Raw genomic sequence first — 18,156 nt, forward strand, 5'->3', positions numbered from 1 at the left:
TCACAACCTGTCATAGGGTCCCTACACAGATTATAGTCTCCTTTTGTGCCTCCCTCACAACTTTCACTCAGATTTGCTTATTAAGTTATAAAATCCCTGACGGAGGCTTGATGTGAGGAAAGCAATACGTGCCTGCAGTCACTTATGGAGATGCAAGTCAGAGAAAGTATTAAAAAAAGGGAACAAGACGTTGAAAACGGTAAACAACAAGGTAGATCATGAATTTAAGAGGAAGTAAAGCTCAAGGACAGGCCCGTTGGCTTAAAATCCAGTAGTCTGATAAACACGGACAACACGAGGAACGAAATGAGGCTATAATTACTATTTAAGATTACGGTATAGGTTTCTGTACTTTATCTGACCATAACTTGTATTCGATACAGAGCAAGTAAAGTGCAACACATTCACTGCGTTCCCCACCGACGTGCTGAGACTCCAATCGGACAAAGGCGGAAGTCCATATAAGGAAATGACAATAACCGGTTTTACGTAGTAGTTTGATATAAAGGGCGTCGTTTCACATCACGGATGATCGTTAAGGTAAAAGTTGTTTCAGAGGACTGTTGTTGTTTCAGAGGATTGTTGTTGTTGTTTTTTTTAATGAGAAACGCTAACCTCAGTAAAATCAAGTTATAGGTTTCTTTTCGGAATCCCTCAAGACACCGAATCTGTTCATTTTCTTTCTTTTTTTTTGTTCAACACAGTAAAGCAAACTGCCGCGGCGGCCATTAGATGAACTCCAACGGCTGCTGTCTCGATGCGTTTTTGGCCCTAAATCAGAGGCTCCGTTTGGCACATTCCCGTGTTGGTCTCGAAACCGTGGGGGGAAATCAGCATGGAGAGTTAAACGCTAACGCCAACTTGTTTTTCACACGACGGCCACCAAGGCTGGTTATACGCTGTCTTTAAACTAGCGGGCATAAACATTTAACCGTTAACGTTTACCGTTCGTAGCCTACGTGGGAGTTGTTTGTCACTGGGAAAATGTCATGCCAGCAGCAGCAGCAGCAGCAGCAAATCTAGCTGGGAAAAACGTCTTAACACCGTATTTCCCCGTTTCATACACGTAGCTACTAAACATCCATAACTAAACGTGACTCTGCCCAATAGATTATTTACTTGTAATTTACGTTTACTTAATTTGTATTATTAAAAGTACAATGTCCAAAATGAATGTAATACCAGCGACACCTCATACGATAATGGATCAGGGTAAAACCACAAAAATAGCTATTGTTGTGTTGTTTTGGTCAAACTACAAAAAGTAGTAGTTCCTGTTTCTACTTTTGTCAAATGTCTGTACAAACACTATAGCCAGCACGATGCGAAATGTTTTATTTGCCCTGTCTGTGGGTTTAAAAAAGACATTAATAGTATGCAATCGCCTCAGTATTGTGAAATGATTCTCAAAGTGTTCCTATAGTGTTCGAAATACATGGCTGTAGTGGTTGTACAGTAACTTGATGGGCGGGGGGGGGACCCCAGGGAAGAGAGAAGTTATTTTTTTTAAATTTCTTGCGGTTTTACTATAGTCTGTTCATATGACTTAAATGCAACATGGGGGAAAGCAAATGAATGACGGTTGATAGCAGCCGTCCAAAATCTATAGTGAGGATGGATTGCGTTACATCAAAGGTTTACAATCTGATTTATTAAAGACGGATGACTTGGTCTCTATTGGGGCTCAAAATGTGTGTCGTTGTGGCCTTTATTGGGCCCAAATCACCGTTCGCTTCTGCATGCCTTTCTAAACACATCGGGGGGAAAAAAAATCAATGTGGATCCTCACCGCCCCCATGCGGCAGAGTATAGACACACGTCCTTATCCGCTTCGATCCGCCTCCAACAAATGGGTGGGATTAACCTGAAATCTCCATTGCGATTGGATACATGTCAGGTTTTTGAAGATTGACGTCGGAGTTGTTGGTTCTGTTGTGCTTTGGGGATAACGATCGTCTAACGGTATCCGAAATGGACATAAAGGAAAAGTGCCCGGTATCGTTCCCGACACGTTTTTAACAACCAGTAAAAATCCAGCCAGTTTAAGGATAACGTGAATAGGACTGTTGATGGGGGTTGTGAATCGTAACCAACGTTAGTTAAGCCACTGTGAATGGTGATGGTAAGAGCGTACACGTCCTTTTGCATGACCTCGCTCTAACCAGCAGACATGTGGGTTTTCGGATACGGGTCTCTCATATGGAAAGTGGACTTTCCTTATGAGGATAGGCGGATTGGGTACATAAGAGGCTTTAGCCGCCGCTTTTGGCAGGGCAGCACTGACCACCGGGGAGTCCCAGGCAAGGTAACGCCAAATGTCTTGTTTGACTTTGGGTCGCAGTACAGTAAAGCGTCAGGTGTAGACGACTGATGACCATTGGGTTGATTCCGTGTGTGCATTTGCAGCATCAAATGTTTTGAGGTCTGTATTCCCCTTTCTTTTCTCCGCAGCCCGGCCGGGTCGTAACGTTAGTGGAAGACGCCAAGGTGAGCCACCCACTTGGCTGGCTCATTGCTTGTCCAAATCTCAGATTACCTCCTCATGGGTACTAATAGTGTGTTACCATGGCACATGCCCGTCTAATAATAACTCCACTTATAGCATTTACCTCAAAGTTGTTACAATTTTAAAGGAACTAAAGTAAAATGTCAACTATCTGATGTAACAGAAGGATGCATTGCACAGGCCAAGCCATTTTGGACTCGTATCAAGCAATCTAACATTGCTACAGTAGAAATTTGAGAGAAGAAAATGCGTCTTGAACTATCACATGTTTTCATTTGTTCCTTAAAAACTGAGTTTGCCAATCCAATTTCCTTGTTTATCTCGTTTCTAAGTTTAGGGCCTAGCTTGTCGCTGTGACATCTAATGAAAAAATCGATAACATTATAAAAATCAACATTCAGAATTTCCCAACATTAGCAAGTAACATAAGTGGTTATACTAGGCCCTTCTCTGTCCTTAGTTGTCACAGCATTTTCCCAGATGTTATTTGATCTTTATCACTCCACATAATGCTTGTTTTTCTTTCAAGAACATTTATTTTTTTCTTGGATTTAAGATATCATCTCTGCCCCTTTTACCCAGGGATATGTTTGGGGTGTGGCGTACAAGCTTCCAACGGGTCGAGAACAGGAAGTGAAGTGCTATCTTGACCACCGGGAAAAAGGTGGTTACCAGGTCATCACAGTGTCCTTTTATCCCCGTCCACCTCTTACTCCTCCTCCCAGTGAGGTGATGCTCTACATCGGCTCTCAGGACAACCCAGACTACCTCGGCCCTGCACCTATGGAGCAGATAGCCAACCAGATTGTCAACGCCACTGGGCCAAGTGGGCGTAACACAGAATACCTGTTTCAGTTGGCTGATGCTCTGAGGAGACTTATTCCTGAGGACTCAGACACACACATCTTTACACTTGAATCTCTTGTAAGAGAGAGGCTACAGAGTAGCACTTAACAAGACTGCAGACTGACACTTAACATTCTCACAGAAAACAAAGGGGGATGAGATACTGAAAGATAAGGAGAAACACTCAGATTAGTCATCTCAGGGTTATAGATACACTTTTGCCAGCTGGATACTTGTGAGATACAAGAAGCTCAATATTAATGCTACCAGTCTTTTTTCATCCCTTCAGCCTCTCTTAATTTCTTGATCATCAAATCTTACCATTTTACTTGCATATTATGCAAACATATCATATTTACCAAATCTCATGATTACAGCAATAGCCTTGTGTGAAAGCCAGTACAGCTGACATAGCTTTAATCTTGTAATAATATGAAACAGGTTAAAGTTTGGTTAAAGATAGAATGTCTTTTAAGACAAATCATATCACTGGCATTCCATCTAGCCAACAAAAGGAAATGTTAACCGATGTCTCCTTCTAAACCTCAGAGAAATTTATCATATGCACCATTGCCTCCACTTTTGTCCTTGGCATAATGCCACTGACAAAGCTCTGATAAAGATCAAAAACAGTTATATAATCTTATTACAAAACTGACATTACTGCTTGGTCTGTGTCCAGTCCTGCCCGAGGAAGGCTGGTGGTTTTAGATGGAGGATATCTGCAACTATCTGCCATACCTTTTAACTTAACTGTAATATACTGGAAGCAGACAAGGACTTACCCCCTTTCCCAACCCCCGGTCATCGTCATTACTTTGTGTACTACCTGAAATTGCAGGTAGAACGAGAATTTTATTTTGACTTGTTGGATTAGGTTACTGTTTATTCAACAGTGTGTTTGAATAAGAACCCTTATTGGGTTTTCTCTGTGCTTCTTTCATAATTACCTCCTCTCCTTTTGTGCTTGTTTTAGTTTCTAAAGACAATCTGGCAGACACATTAACATAATAGCTATCTCTGTAAGCTTAACAATATAACAACTGATCTTGTCGGATCTTGTTTCCTTAATTGGCATCAGAACAGGTCTAATCCAGAACTGGAAACTCAGCACCTCAGGACTCATTTCACTCCATCCCTACCGCACCGTCTTACACCAAGCCATACAACCACGCCCTTGTTTTCTCTAGACTGTTTATTCTTTAATGCCACACCAACTGTAATAACAGCTATGTTTCTCCTCATTTTTACAAGCATGCATTATGGCACGCCAACACCTCACATACAACAGCAATAAATCAGAAAATAAACCACTTCCTTCCACGTGCAGAAATAAAGTGTTGAATGCATCCTCAACAATCCTCTCCTTTCTTTCTCACTGGCATCCACACGCACGAACAGACCAAGAAGGGTTTAGCCATTTAACAGTGTTTATTGGCTTTAGTCAGTAAGTATCAGAAGCTCTACAGCGTAGCTATAGAACAGTTTGGCACTAAACTATAAGCAAAGTGTAGATGGGCGGTGTTTATACAGAGCGTTATCTCATAGATGGAAGAGCAGCATACCTATGTGACGCACTACATACACATGAACAAATGGTATCATAAATGAACAATCAACCTTTGGCATAAATAAATACTGCATCCCCTGTTCATTCTTACCCTCTAAGATAAAATAAAACTCCCCACAAATTGAACAAAGGTTTGAAATGGTAAACAATCACAACCCCCTTGGCGCTGACCTATTATATGAACTATACGCTGGGATTTATAGAAGTGTTATAATTTATAGAATTTTATATCATACTTTTCAAATATTAAAGCATTCTCATTTTAGGATTATAGCATCAGTTTGTTGCATAATAATATATAATAGTGTAACAAATGTAATATAACTTAATATTTAGCATCAATATGACATTAATATTTCTTTTATTTTACCCTTGTATTTAGAAGAAAAGCAGGAAGTGCCACCTTCCACTTTTTTTATTTTTATTTTTGAAACAGGAAACGGTGAAATGAGGGATCTTGAGCAGAAATGATGAAGGAGAAAGGTTTTGAGCAGCCATTGGCAAAACGGTTAACTACATTTGAAAAAAAAAAAAAAAAAAAAACAACCCGAGGAAGGGTAATATTGAAAGCAAAGGGGATGCTGTCGGGGCTGTTGAAATGCCCGGCCAGAAAAATCAAGCGCTCCATGTTGGACAAATATTTGAAATCGTATTTCCCAGTTGTGCCTTCTGGCAGGGTTCAATTGGAAGTGGCACATGAGGTTCCAGAGGCAAGGGTCTCGACCACTGCTACACGAGTAGCAATAATTAAGACGCAATGACAGGTTGATGGTAGCCATAGAGTTCCTAACAGAATTGATTGAATTGATTATTTGTCAGTTGCATCGTCGGCTTTGCGTCTGTCTAGGCGTAGTAACAGGGGGACACCAGGAGGTCTGTGAGCACCAGTAGCTGGTCATCAGTAAAGCGCTGGCGGTGCTCCTGCCAGTTGTCATGGTGGGTACGCCGGAAGTCTGACAGGGTCTTCTTCACCGTCATCTGGGTGTCATCATCATCACAGTATGAAAATATCAATTACCAATGTCATTTATTCATGAACTGCATTGCACATTAAGTAGACAGAAAAGAAATTATTTACAGCCAAAGAAATGTTTAAAGTGGAAAATGCATGTGTAAAAAAGCCACAAAAGCCAGGAAATTCAACTACTACTACTACTACTACTACTAACACATGCTATTAACATGGCATGTGTTAGTTACAAGTTGTACAAATTCAGTTATTTGAAAAAAAAAATCCCCCCCCCTTTCTCTCCCTAATTGTATCCAGCCAATTGTATCCGGCCAATTACCCCACCCTTCTGAGCCATCCCGGTCGCTGCTCCACCCCCCTCTGCTGATCCAGGGAGGGCTGCAGACTACCACATGCCTCCACTGATACATGTGGAGTCGTCAGCCACTTCTTTTCCCCTGACAGTGAGGAGTTTCGCCAGTGGGACGTAGCGCGTGGGACGATCACGCTGTTCCCCCCAGTCCCCGCCCCCCCAAACAGGCGCCCCGCCCGACCAGAGGAGGCGCTAGTGCAGCAACCAGGACACATACCCACATCCGGCCTCCCACCCGCAGACACGGCCAATTGTGTCTGTAGGGATGCCTGACTAAGCCAGAGGCAATACGGGGATTTGAACCGGGATCCCCATGTTTGTAGGCAATGGCATAGACCGCTACGCTACCCGGACAAATTCAGTTATTAAAACCAATGTTTGACCATTAGACAATGATTTATGTGCTAGTCTAAAAAAACCAAAGCTGTTTGGCCATTGCTAATAAAGGCCCTTTGATTTCAAATCAGCTTATCTATTGAGTCAAATGGCAGCCTGTTTATCTCAGTCCACCAAATCTCACTTAAAAACACAATGACCATCTAATATTGTTGATTGCAGCTATTGTTTGAATATTGTCCAGTGACATTATGAAAGTACAGTTCATATGTTTGGTATTACCTATTCTCTCTGTTAATCTTCCTACTTGGATGTACTTAAAATTAGTTACTGTGTGTGATAACTGTGCCACAAATTTGTTTTCCATTTCTTAGTTAATATTTCTTTGTAACAGCAAAAATCTTTGAATTATTAACGCCATTATCATCCGTCACATGTGATCACATTGATAAATTATTTGAACTTTGTACTAAGAAATATATCGTAAGTATTTCATGCCCGACATAACGCCAAAGACATCATTTTCTCCTCAAGTGGACAATGAAATTGTATTCTTACAGCTTGCTATGTGCTGTGAAAAACATTTGTTTGGTTAAGAGCGTGTATATGTGTCAGTATTTGTGCGTGTGTATAACATACCTCTATAGGTTGTGGGTCATTGAGGTGGTCACTCAGGTCCATCAGTATTTGGGGCATCCAATCTGGAACATCATATGGGCTTGACAGGATACATGCACTGAGACCCAGCACTCCGGCGTGGCGTCGTACCAAGTCTACACACACACACACACACACACACACACACACACACACACACACACACACACACACAGAAGTAAGAGGAAAAGTATTCCTGCATTTTGACTGTGGTTGTGTATTCTGCCTTTTGACTGTAAGTGTGCGTTGTATGAGCAGACTCACTTGTGTGGGTGTGCTCATATCAAGTTAAGTCTATGAATACTTATTTATGCACAGACATTTGTATGTATTCACATGGGTGAGTATGTCAGCTTATGCTTTTGACTGTTAATTTCATTGTGTTTTTGTACATTTTTGTGTGTATGTGTGTGTGCTAGTGCATGTGCACAAAAAAGTATTTTCTTATTTGTATGAGTGCAAGCAGGTGTAGTATCACGGGTTCTGTTTTGTGTGTGTATGAACGTGCTTTGATGCTCGCTTGTGGGGGTGTGCAGATATAAGAATATGTGCGTGTGCGTGTGTGTGTGTTACCTGTGGAGGCCAGTTCTCCTCTGGCCTTGGGGAGGCGGGTCTGACTCAGCGTCTGGAGCTGTGTCTGCAGACTGGAATCCAAGGGGAAGAACTGGCACTGCAGCAAACCACTCAGGGTGGTTCCCGCCATGTCCCTCACCTAGAGGGAGAGGGAGAGAGAGTGAGAGAAGGGGGGAGGAGCAGGAGAGGGGGGGGGTGGACGATACAGGGAGGGGAGAGGTAGGAAGAATGAGGGCAGGAGGGGAGGGGTGTGTGCATGGAAAAAGGAGCAGACAAATAAAGAGCAGGGAAAGTGTGAGGCGCACATGAACAATTTATTAGAAGTGGGGAAGGGGCGGGGATGAGGGGGTAGAAACAGACGTATAGCTGAGATGGAATTCACTCACAAAACATCACTGTGTTCCTGCATCGCTTTACATAAATGATGAATGAGCGCTGGTGACAAAGATAAAGTAAAGCATGGGGAGGCTGTTCATGCTCGCAGACGGGAAGTGATGCCCTGGCTCAGTATTCACCAGCCGCCACACAGATTGTGCGAATTATTAAGGCTACCAACCATTCCCATTAAACACCCACACCCCTATTGATCACACCTATCAAATCCACTTGGTTTCACTTGAGACAAACATGAACGAAAAGAGAAAGTTTAATTATCAGATTAAGGACAGAATTTATGCAAACTAGACAGATGTTAGCACCAGTATCCTGAACAGAGTGTGACATTATTCTCATTGTATTTACTACATAATTATACAAGTAAAGATGTTGTTCAAAATTGTTTGGATATATTTTTATTTCTGTTTGGGAGGAATGAGACACTGTGACCTTGGTCTGTTCCCGGGCGAGTTTTTGTGCCAATCCAATGGCAGTTTGGAATGCATGTGTAGCAAATTGGAATGCGGGTGTACCTGTTGTACTTTGTTGTTTGCACATGTTGGAGCTCGTACCTTTTTTCATTTCACTGCACTAAGGACTTGTACTTGTGTGTACGTGACAAATAAAACTCTTGAATCTTGAATCAGTTACATCTTTTTTTTTATTGGATTTTCCCCCTCTTTTCTCCCAAATTTTACTTTGCCAATTACCCCACTCTCCCTAGCCGTCCTGGTCACTGCTCCACCCCCCTCTGCCGATCTGGGGAGGGCTGCTGCAGACTATCACATGCCTCCTCCGATACATGTGGACTCGCCAGCCGCTTCTTTTCACCTGACAGTGAGGAGTTTCGCCAGGGGGACGTAGCACATGGGAGGATTATGCTATTCCCCCCAGATCCCCCTCCCCCTCCGAACAGGCGCCGTGACCAACCAGAGGAGGCGCTAGTGCAGCGACCAGGACACATGCTCACACCCAGCTTTCCAACCACAGACACGGCCAATTGTGTCTGTAGGGACGCCCGACCAAGCCGGAGGTAACACGGGATTCAAACTGGCGATCCCCGTGTTGGTAGTGCAACAGAATAGACTGTTGCGTTACCCAGGCAGTTACATCTTAAAACTGTAAAAAGAAAAAAAAGGCGTGTGAGTTACATATTTATTGTTTTTATAGTACCTCTAGCTGTTCATCCAGCAGCAGCTGCATCACCATCTTTCTAATGCACAGGACCTCGGCGGGCAGACTGAGTAACGTAAACAGGTTGTAGAAAACATGATTTGGAGGTAGGTCAGCACCGAGTAGCGCGCATGCCATGACCTGCTGCCTGCCATCTGAGGGAGAGAGAGAGAGAGTGAGAGAGAGAAACATGGTTAAGGGGATGGAGGGGGATGTTGATGTGTGAAAGCATGACAGCAAAGTTTCACTGTTATGCCTTCTCAGCATATGTGACTATAAACAGGGCGACTGGCGGCAGTGAGTGAGGGCAGAGGAGATATTCCATGACCCAGAGACAGAGAGAGAGTATTTGAGAGCTGCAATTTGAGAAACACAATTCATCAAAAGGGGCACTATGTTAAAATCTCACACTCAGCAAGATATTGAAACAGCTCAGGTTGTTTCAAGCCACAAACTCCTCGGGCAGCGATAGGCATGAAAACTGATGAAGGGAAGTTAGTGGATAGTGTGAATGTTTCTGTCTTGCCTCCTTCAGAGCTGCCAAGACCAGAGGGATCTGCTCTGGGGTAGAGCAGTCCCTGGGACATTAAAGATAGACACGTGCGTGCATCCTGCTTCATCTCGTCATAACTCTCATCAATCTCCACTGGAGCGATCTGCAGGGAGAAACAACCAGAGAGAGAGAGAGAGAGAGAGAGAGAGGAGAGAGAGAGAGAGAGAGAGAGAGAGAGAGAGAGAGAGAGAGAGAGAGGAGAGAGAGAGAGAGAGAGAGAGAGAGAGAGAGAGAGAGAGAGAGAGAGAGAGAGAGAGAGAGAGAGAGAGAGAGAGAGAGAGAGAGAGAGAGAGAGAGAGAGAGAGAGAGAGAGAGAGAGAGAGAAGAGAGAGAGGAGAGAAGAGAGAGAGAGAGAGAGAGAGAGAGAGAGAGAGAGAGAGAGAGAGAGAGAGAGAGAGAGAGAGAGAGAGAGAGAGAGAGAGAGAGAGAGAGAAGAGAGAGAGAGAGAGAGAGAGAGAGAGAGAGAGAGAGAGAGAGAGAGAGAGAGAGAGAGAGAGAGAGAGAGAGAGAGAGAGAGAGAGAGAGAGAGAGACACAGAGAGAGACAGAGAGAGACAGAGGAAGCAAGACAGATACAGAAAAACATTTTGAGTAAATGAAGAGAGGAATTGAGTTTAATGGGCAAGTAAGATTGAGTGGGTAATAATGCTGTGCTGGAGCATGTGTGTGTGGGTGTGTGTGTGTGTGTACACACATGCGTGCATGTGTCTTTGTGTGTACTTTTGTATTGCTACCTTGAAAAGGAGAGGCAAGAGCTGCAGCTGCTGCTGAACCCGGAGTGGTAAAAGTCCTTCCTGCAGTTGCCATCAACCATTTTAAAACTGAAAAATAGAGACACAAAAAACAAAATATCGCACAAAAGATCAAAGGTTACGTTCAACGAATAAAAACATCAGAATTACTGCCTTGCTACCCTCCACACTGATGATGCAACACATCTATCACCACATCTATTCTATTATCTCTTAACCAGATGTTTAACTGCAGAGTCAAAATCCCATCTCAGAGGGGGAAAAAAAGGACAGGTAAAAACAACCTGGTGTTGAATCTGGGGACGAATTCAGCCCTTCATTGTCAGAGGGAGGATCATATACCAAAGTTGTTATGTTTAAGAAAAACTAAAACCAAAACAAGGGCAGGAGAAAATATGACCAACTATTATTCGGTGAATTTTCTCCCGTTTTGTTTTGGTTTTAAGAATGAAAAAATGAAGTGTGACAAGAACTGAATTAAATTTGATCTATCATTTCTGCCTACAAAACAAAATCGTTTTTTTTGTTCAGTATTTTTTTCAAGAGCTAACAGAGACAAAGACTTAAGTTTTTCTTTGACCACAACTACCGAAATAAAAACGAAATCTAACTCAAACCTGCTACATAAGCATACTGCATTATACTTTCAAGCCCCAAAAGATGTTAAAGCACTTGAAAAATGCTCCACAATGTGTCACCGCTCCTTCATTTACATCTCCCTTCAATGACCAAAGTGAGTTTGCAAAATCAGATGACACATTATAGCTTTTATCTGGCTTTCACGTGGCTTTCTCAGGCGATCTATCTCGTGCCTTCAGCAGGTGTTCCTGACATTTCTACATATTTAGTAAACGGCACTGTCCGACCCCCACATAATTCACAACTTCACGGCCATATCCACATCCAAGCATCTGACCCGTCTTGAGCAGCTTGACAGCCTGGGTCCGCTCGTCCGTCTCCTGAGTGTTCTCCTCGTGGACGTGGTTGTGGATCTCCTGCTCGGATGTGAGGGGCTTGAGCTGCTCCAGGACCCGCGTGACGAACTCTGCCACATGAGGGGAGGAGGTGGGCTGAGTGTGGGGCAGGGCCACGTCTATCATGAAGATATAGGTCAGGACACTGGAGAGAGATGGGAGGGGGAGAGGGGGAGTGGGTGAGTGTGTGTGTGTGTGTGTGTGTGTGTGTGTGGGGGCGACAAAGCAAAAAGATTGAGGGAGAAAAGGCAGGGAGTTGGTAGAAAAAGAACAGCAAGCCATTAAAAACAGAACAAGCGAGAGAGCGAGATGAAGGAGAGGTCAAGGTCCATCAGCCTAGCCTAGACTAGTGGACAAAACCAATTAGATTACATAACCTGCTTAAATGTGATTATGAAAACTAAGGGAGCATGCCAAAATGAAGACCTAGTTAGCGTACCTGCCGATGCGCTCCCTGACATTCTTGTACACATGTGTGAGTTTGGGCTCCAGGGTAAGCCAGCAGTCTGTGCAAAAGTTCAGCCACTCTCCACTGCTGCTGAGCAGACCACCCTGGAGCACATACAGCAGGCTGGGAGACAGATGCAGGGAGGACAATGGAGGAGGGTGGGGGTTGGGGGATGTTATTGCAATGCGAAACACCATCTCAGCATATTTCGCTCGAGTTTCTCCTGCTGTCTGAAATCCGATAATGTAGAAATTGAGATTTAGCAAACTCTGAGATATTGCTCAAAGTCAGATAAGACATAAAAAAAGAAAAAAAAAGAAAAAAAAAAGCCCACAAACTCACTGGAGTGAGGATTTGAGACACACACACACACGCACACGCACACGCACACACACACACACACACACACACACGCACCACACTCGTGGATATGGGTGTTTGTGCAGACCCATGAAAACACACACAAACACACACACACCTGGCATCTCTGAAAGAGCCTCTCCTTCTCCAGAGAGTGGACTCTCCATCAGCAGTTCAAACAGCCAATGGAGCTTTCTGGGGTCTCGGCCTTCCTATTTGGAAACAGCAGATCAGATATTAACACAGCGTCTACCGAACAAACCAGAAACATCAAATATGAGCGTCTTTAGCATGCTCAATAATCCAGGTAAGACAATCACAGAAAGTTGAATCAGTTCATCTGGACACGTTTACTGAGAGAGAAAGATCATACACAAATTTTTCCAAACAAAATTAGTTCAACTCCAGCTACTCCTGCAGATCCTGTCTTACCAAATTCATATCTATACAATGAGTCACTGATACTCCGTTATTACAAGCTTTTGAGACTATCTCTCTTGACACTTTGACTAAACTCATGTCAGCTTCTAGACCAACTACTTGCCTACTTGACCCTTTACCAGCAAAACTTTTTAAAGACTTAAATGCTAGACATATTGTTAATTTATCACTTACTAACTGGCACTGTTCCCCAGCATTTTTAAGACAGCTGTGGGTTAAACCTGTACTTAAAAAACTGCACCTCGATCCAGGGTCTCTTAATAACTATCAACCAGTCTCTTAATCTTCCATTCTTTTCTAAAGTACTAGAGAGAGTTGTGTATCAACAACTTTCGACCCATATACAAGAAAACTATCTATATGAACCTTTTCAATCGGCTTTCAGGGCCTGTTCAGAGCTTTAAAATGAAACTCAGGAAGTATGCAAGTGCTAGATCATTGTTATCTTAACACTGTATTAGATCTTTTCACTCACTAGGAAACAGACATTGTTTTGGCTGAGCTGTTCCCTCCAATTATCATTCATCTCCCCTTTTTCCTGGAACAGTAATTGTTTGATGTGTGTATCATCCTATAAGTACAATGTACTTATTTTTCACAGTCTTAGACAAGAGGGTAATGTTGATCCTTAATAACATTTGAAACAGTCCAACTTTAGGCCTTTTTGTAAATACATTTTGAGCCTGTTATTTGTGTGCTGTGGCTCAGGGGGTTCCTAACAAACGTTTTGGTGGATCCGCTGCCAAACCTAGTGGAGCTTCAGCACTTCCTTGCTCATCTCTCTCTCTCTCTTCTCCTCTCTCTCTCTCTCTCTCTCTCTCCTCTCTCTCCTCTCTCTCTCTCCTCTCTCTCTCTCCTCTCTCTCTCTCTCTCTCTCTCTCTCTCTCTCTCTCTCTCTCTCTCTTCTCTCTCTCTTCTCTCTCTCTCCTCATCTCTCTCTCAATCACACCACAACACAACACACACACACACACAATTAAAAACTCCACTGAAACTGCTTTGACCAGAGTGGTGAATGATCTTCTATGCTAGCTATGGACTCTGATTCCACTTCTGTGCTTCTACTATTGGACCTTGCTGTAGTCTTTGACACCATTGATCACTGTATACTATCAGACAGAATAAATTGTAATTTGGGTGTCTCTGGCTTCGTTCTCTTTTGGCTTAAGTCCTACTTATCTGGAAGAACACATTGTGTCTGATACAATAATATTACATCAAAATTCTCTGACGTAAATATGGCATACCTCAGGGCTCAGTTCTTGGCCTTCTACTTTTCTCTCTTTATAGTTCACCTCTTGGCCAAATTATACGCAGTCATGGAATAAGTTTCCATTGCTTTGCTGATGATACTCAGCTGTATGTGCCTATAAGGGCTGATAATCATACTCAAATGACTAATTTAGAGGCCTGCTTGGCTGCTGTGAAAAATTGGATGTCACTAAATTTCCTGCTTTTAAATTCGGATAAAACTGAGATGCTGGTCATTGGCCCTGCTAAACACAGAAACCAATTTGATCAAGTAACAATAACAATCGGCAACTCTGTCATTTCACAGTGTCACTTCCAAAAATCTTGGTGTTATGTTTGATCCAAGCCTTTCCTTTGATAAGCACATTAAATCACCAAGAATGCCTTTTTTTCACTTACATAACGTAACTAAAATTCGGTCTTTCCTGTCCATGGCTGACGCAGAGACTCCAATAGATGCATTTGTTTCATCCAGACTTGATTATTGTAATGATCTGTTTTCAGGTCTGCCACAGGCTAGTCGTACTAAACGTCTTCAGATGGTTCAGAATACTGCAGCTAGTATCCTAATTAAAACTAGAAAATTTGACCTTATTACACCAATTCTTGCCTTTCTTCATTGGCTTCCTATTCACGTTAGATCAGACTTCAAGGTGCTTCTGCTGACTTACAAAATCCTAAATGAACTTGCCTCATCTCACCTGTCTGATCTCTATAAACTGTACATTCCATCTCAAGCTCTTCACTTTCAAAATACAGGACTTCTGTGTGTGCCCAAAGTTAAAAAGAAGCCGTGTGGTGTCAGGGCCTTTTCCTGTCAGGCCCCGTTCTTGTGGAATAACCTGCCTGCTGCCATCAGACAATCAGAGTCCGTTGAGTCCTTTAAAACCAAACTTAAAACTCATGTTTTTGCTTTAGCCAACAATTAGTTGCCTTTAAGTTGAGTGCTTCACAACCTGTACTGTATGGTGAGTCAGTTTCTGTCTCAATGAATTTACCAAGCACTGTTCTGCCAACGAGATTATAGCGTATAGATTATTGACTAATGCAAACTGTTCTCTTCTCTCACATCTTTCCTTTCTCTCTGAATGATGTCTTCTCCTGTGTGTGTGTGTGTGAATGGTGTGATGTGAGTCTGTCCTCCTTCCAGGTCTCCATGGTGATTGTGGTCACCACCTGGACACTGACATCCCCGTCATCACATTTTCTTTTTATATGTCTTATAAATCCATATAATTTTGTTATCCTGTTTCAATGTTATATCCTTCTCTCACTCAGATGTGTGGCTGTTTTTTGGTTTTTTTTGTCCACATGGTGATGGTGGTTGCATGGCTTGGGTCATGGGTTGTCCCTGTGGCATCTGGACACTGCTTGGCATCCTTCTCATCATATTCTTTATATATTTTATAAATCCATTATAATTCTGTTATCCTCTTTCAATGTTGTATTCTGTAAATTGTGTAAACACAAAATCCACTGCACGTTGTCTGTCTTGGGAGAGAGAGCCCTCTTCTGTTGCTCCCCTGAGCTTTCTTGCCATTTTTTCTGCCTGTTAAAGGTTTTTTTTTTTTAGGGAGTTGTTCCTTATCCAATCGAGGGTCCAAGGACTGGATGTTGTGTTGCTGTAAAGCCCCGTGAGGAACATTTGTAATTTGTGATATTGGGCTACACAAATAAAATTGACTTGACTTGAGAAACGTTTCATCACTCATCTACGTGACGTCTTCAGTCTCAACTGACTGCAGGTATCCCCACCCTGATAAACAATACAGTGGCATAATGACCAAAAATGATCAGTTTCATATGCAAATTGCCATGAGCATTAACTAGAGCTACAATGGCCATGTGTACTATTCATAGAGGGTTTGGGAATAGTTGCAATCACAGTACTGTAAGATGGCGACAGATGTACTCTTAGCCCCCCCTCAGTTCAGAGATGGTCATTCCCTCTTCACATAGATGGCTTCTTTGACTCCTTGTTCAAGCCAGTGTTCCTCCTGGTTCCTCATCCTTGAAAGAGTGGCCACTGGCCTATAGATGGGTGTAGACTATAGAGTCCTGGCCTGACACGTTAGCTCTTCTGTGTTGTGCCATCCTCTTTGCCAGCATCTGTTTGGTTTCCCCGATGTACAATTCATGGCAATAATCCTGGCACTTAACAGCATATATGCAAAGAAAGTTGAATCAGTTCATCTGGACATGTTTATTGAGAGAAACGTTTCATCACTCATCTAAGTGACCTCTTCAGTTTCAACTGACTGCAGGTATCCTCACCCTTATAAAGAATACAGTTGCATAATGACAGAAACCAACAATCAGTTTAATATGCAAATAGGCATGACCATTAACTAGAGCTTCAATGGCCATGTGTACTATTCACAGAGGATTTGGGAATGGTTGGTTGCAATCACAGCATTGTAAGCTGGCGACAGATGTACTCTTAGACTCCCTCTCGGTTCAGGGATGGTCGTTCCCTCTTCACATAGATGGCCTCTTTGACTCTCCATTCAAACCAGCGTTCCTCCCTATCAAGGATGTGCACATCCTCATCTTTGTAAGAGTGGCCACTGGCCTTCAGATGGGTGTAGACTGTAGAGTCCTGGCCTGACGTGTTAGCTCGTCGGTGTTGTGCCATCCTCTTGGCCAGCGTCTGTTTAGTTTTCCCAATGTACAAGTCACGGCAATCCTCCCGGCACTTAACAGCATACACTATATTACTCTTTTTGTGTTGGGGGAACCGATCCTTGGGGTGGAACAATTTCTGGTGCAGCGTGTTTTGGGGTTTGAAAGCAAGTGAGATACGGTGTTTGGAAAAGACGCGTCTCGTTAATAGGGAGGAACACTGGTTTGAACGGGGAGTCAAAGAGGGCATCTATGTGAAGAGGGAGCAACCATCCCTGAACCAACGGGGGGGGGGGGGGGAGTACATCTGTCACCATCTTACAATGCTGTGATTACAAACATTCCCAACTCCTCTGTGACTAGTACACATGGCCATTGAAACTCTAGTTAATGGTCACGTCTATTTGCATATGAAACTGATCATTGGTTTCGGTCATTATGCATCTATATTGTTTATAAGGGTGGGGATACCTGCAGTCAGTTGAGACTGAAGAGGTCACTTAGATGAGTGATGAAACATTTTTCTCAATAAATGTTTTGCCCATATGTTTTCCAGACTTTATTGTGATGTGATGCATAAAATGAGTAGAACAAATAAGTTCGAGTAGCGTAGCGGTCTATTCCGTTGCCTACCAACACGGGGATCCCGGTACGAATCCCCGAGTTGCCTCTGGCTTGGTCAGGCGTCCCTACAGGCACAATTGGCCGTGTCTGCAGGTGGGAAGCCGGATGTGGGTATGTGTCCTGGTCGCTGCACTAGCGCCTCCTCTGGTCGGTTGGGGCGCCTGTTCGGGGGGGTGGGGCTGGGGGGAATAGTGTGATCCTCACTGTCAGGTGAAAAGAAGCGGCTAGCGACTCCACATGTATCGGAGGAGGCATGTGGTCGTCTGCAGCCCTCCCCGGATTGGCAGAGGGGGTGGAGCAGCAACCAGGAAGGCTCAGAAGAGTGGAGTAATTGGCCGGATACAATTGGGGAGTAAAAGGGTGGGGGGGAAGAAAAGTAGAGCAAATAAGCTAGCTGGGGTTAAATATCCAGGCTCGAGGATACAAGACTGTTGTGGCGTTAGCCTGAGATCATTTTAATCAAGAGGCCGACCTACCCCCACATGGAGCACGCTGATGTTGTTGATGTTTTGATGAACTTACACAGGCAGTAGCGATGCAGGTGCCCCAGTCTGTGTAGTTTTCCACAGTGATGTTGGCCAACGCTGTCCGTATCAAAGGGCGTAAGCGCTGCCATAAACTCTCCACCTTAACACGCACATACACACAAACACGCACACACACAGTAATGAGAACTTTTATTACTATTGACTTGTCTTATCAAAAAGTATTTGAGAGAGACTCTGTATATGTGCGGGTGCATGTGTTTGTGCGCGTGTGTGTGTGCCTGTGTTC

The 18,156-nt window shown here is 43.3% G+C and overlaps 2 protein-coding genes across 5 annotated transcripts in view; one reads left to right on the plus strand and one right to left on the minus strand.

Annotated features, from left to right (window-relative positions):
* Window positions 1-510: 510 nt before the first annotated feature.
* Window positions 511-5,286, plus strand: chac2 (ChaC, cation transport regulator homolog 2 (E. coli)). 4 transcript variants are annotated; one of them, XM_056296983.1, is made up of 3 exons: window positions 521-540; window positions 2,452-2,487; window positions 3,089-5,277. In XM_056296983.1, exons 1-3 carry the CDS (start codon window positions 529-531, stop codon window positions 3,458-3,460), a joined length of 420 nt encoding a protein of 139 aa, XP_056152958.1. In that variant the 5' UTR covers window positions 521-528; the 3' UTR covers window positions 3,461-5,277. The 4 variants fall into 4 exon arrangements, with proteins under 4 accessions (XP_056152959.1, XP_056152958.1, XP_056152956.1 ...); XM_056296981.1 differs by lacking the exon at window positions 521-540 and adding an exon at window positions 1,976-2,305 and having other exon boundaries at window positions 3,089-5,286; XM_056296984.1 differs by lacking the exon at window positions 2,452-2,487 and having other exon boundaries at window positions 511-540; window positions 3,089-5,275.
* Window positions 5,287-5,756: 470 nt separating this feature from the next.
* The window catches only part of psme4b (proteasome activator subunit 4b), a 35,907-nt gene continuing 23,507 nt past the window's right edge, over window positions 5,757-18,156 (minus strand). Inside the window, 16 exon segments of the mRNA XM_056296980.1 lie at window positions 5,757-5,900; window positions 7,220-7,353; window positions 7,811-7,949; window positions 9,359-9,456; window positions 9,459-9,513; window positions 9,885-9,923; window positions 9,925-10,014; window positions 10,645-10,683; window positions 10,685-10,731; window positions 11,579-11,781; window positions 12,076-12,128; window positions 12,130-12,182; window positions 12,185-12,207; window positions 12,563-12,582; window positions 12,585-12,656; window positions 17,905-18,009. Coding sequence (XP_056152955.1) covers window positions 5,766-5,900; window positions 7,220-7,353; window positions 7,811-7,949; window positions 9,359-9,456; window positions 9,459-9,513; window positions 9,885-9,923; window positions 9,925-10,014; window positions 10,645-10,683; window positions 10,685-10,731; window positions 11,579-11,781; window positions 12,076-12,128; window positions 12,130-12,182; window positions 12,185-12,207; window positions 12,563-12,582; window positions 12,585-12,656; window positions 17,905-18,009 — 1,305 coding nt within the window. The 3' untranslated portion in view covers window positions 5,757-5,765.

The sequence above is a fragment of the Lampris incognitus genome, chromosome 17 (genome assembly GCF_029633865.1).
Source record: "Lampris incognitus isolate fLamInc1 chromosome 17, fLamInc1.hap2, whole genome shotgun sequence".
Lineage (NCBI taxonomy): Eukaryota > Metazoa > Chordata > Actinopteri > Lampriformes > Lampridae > Lampris > Lampris incognitus.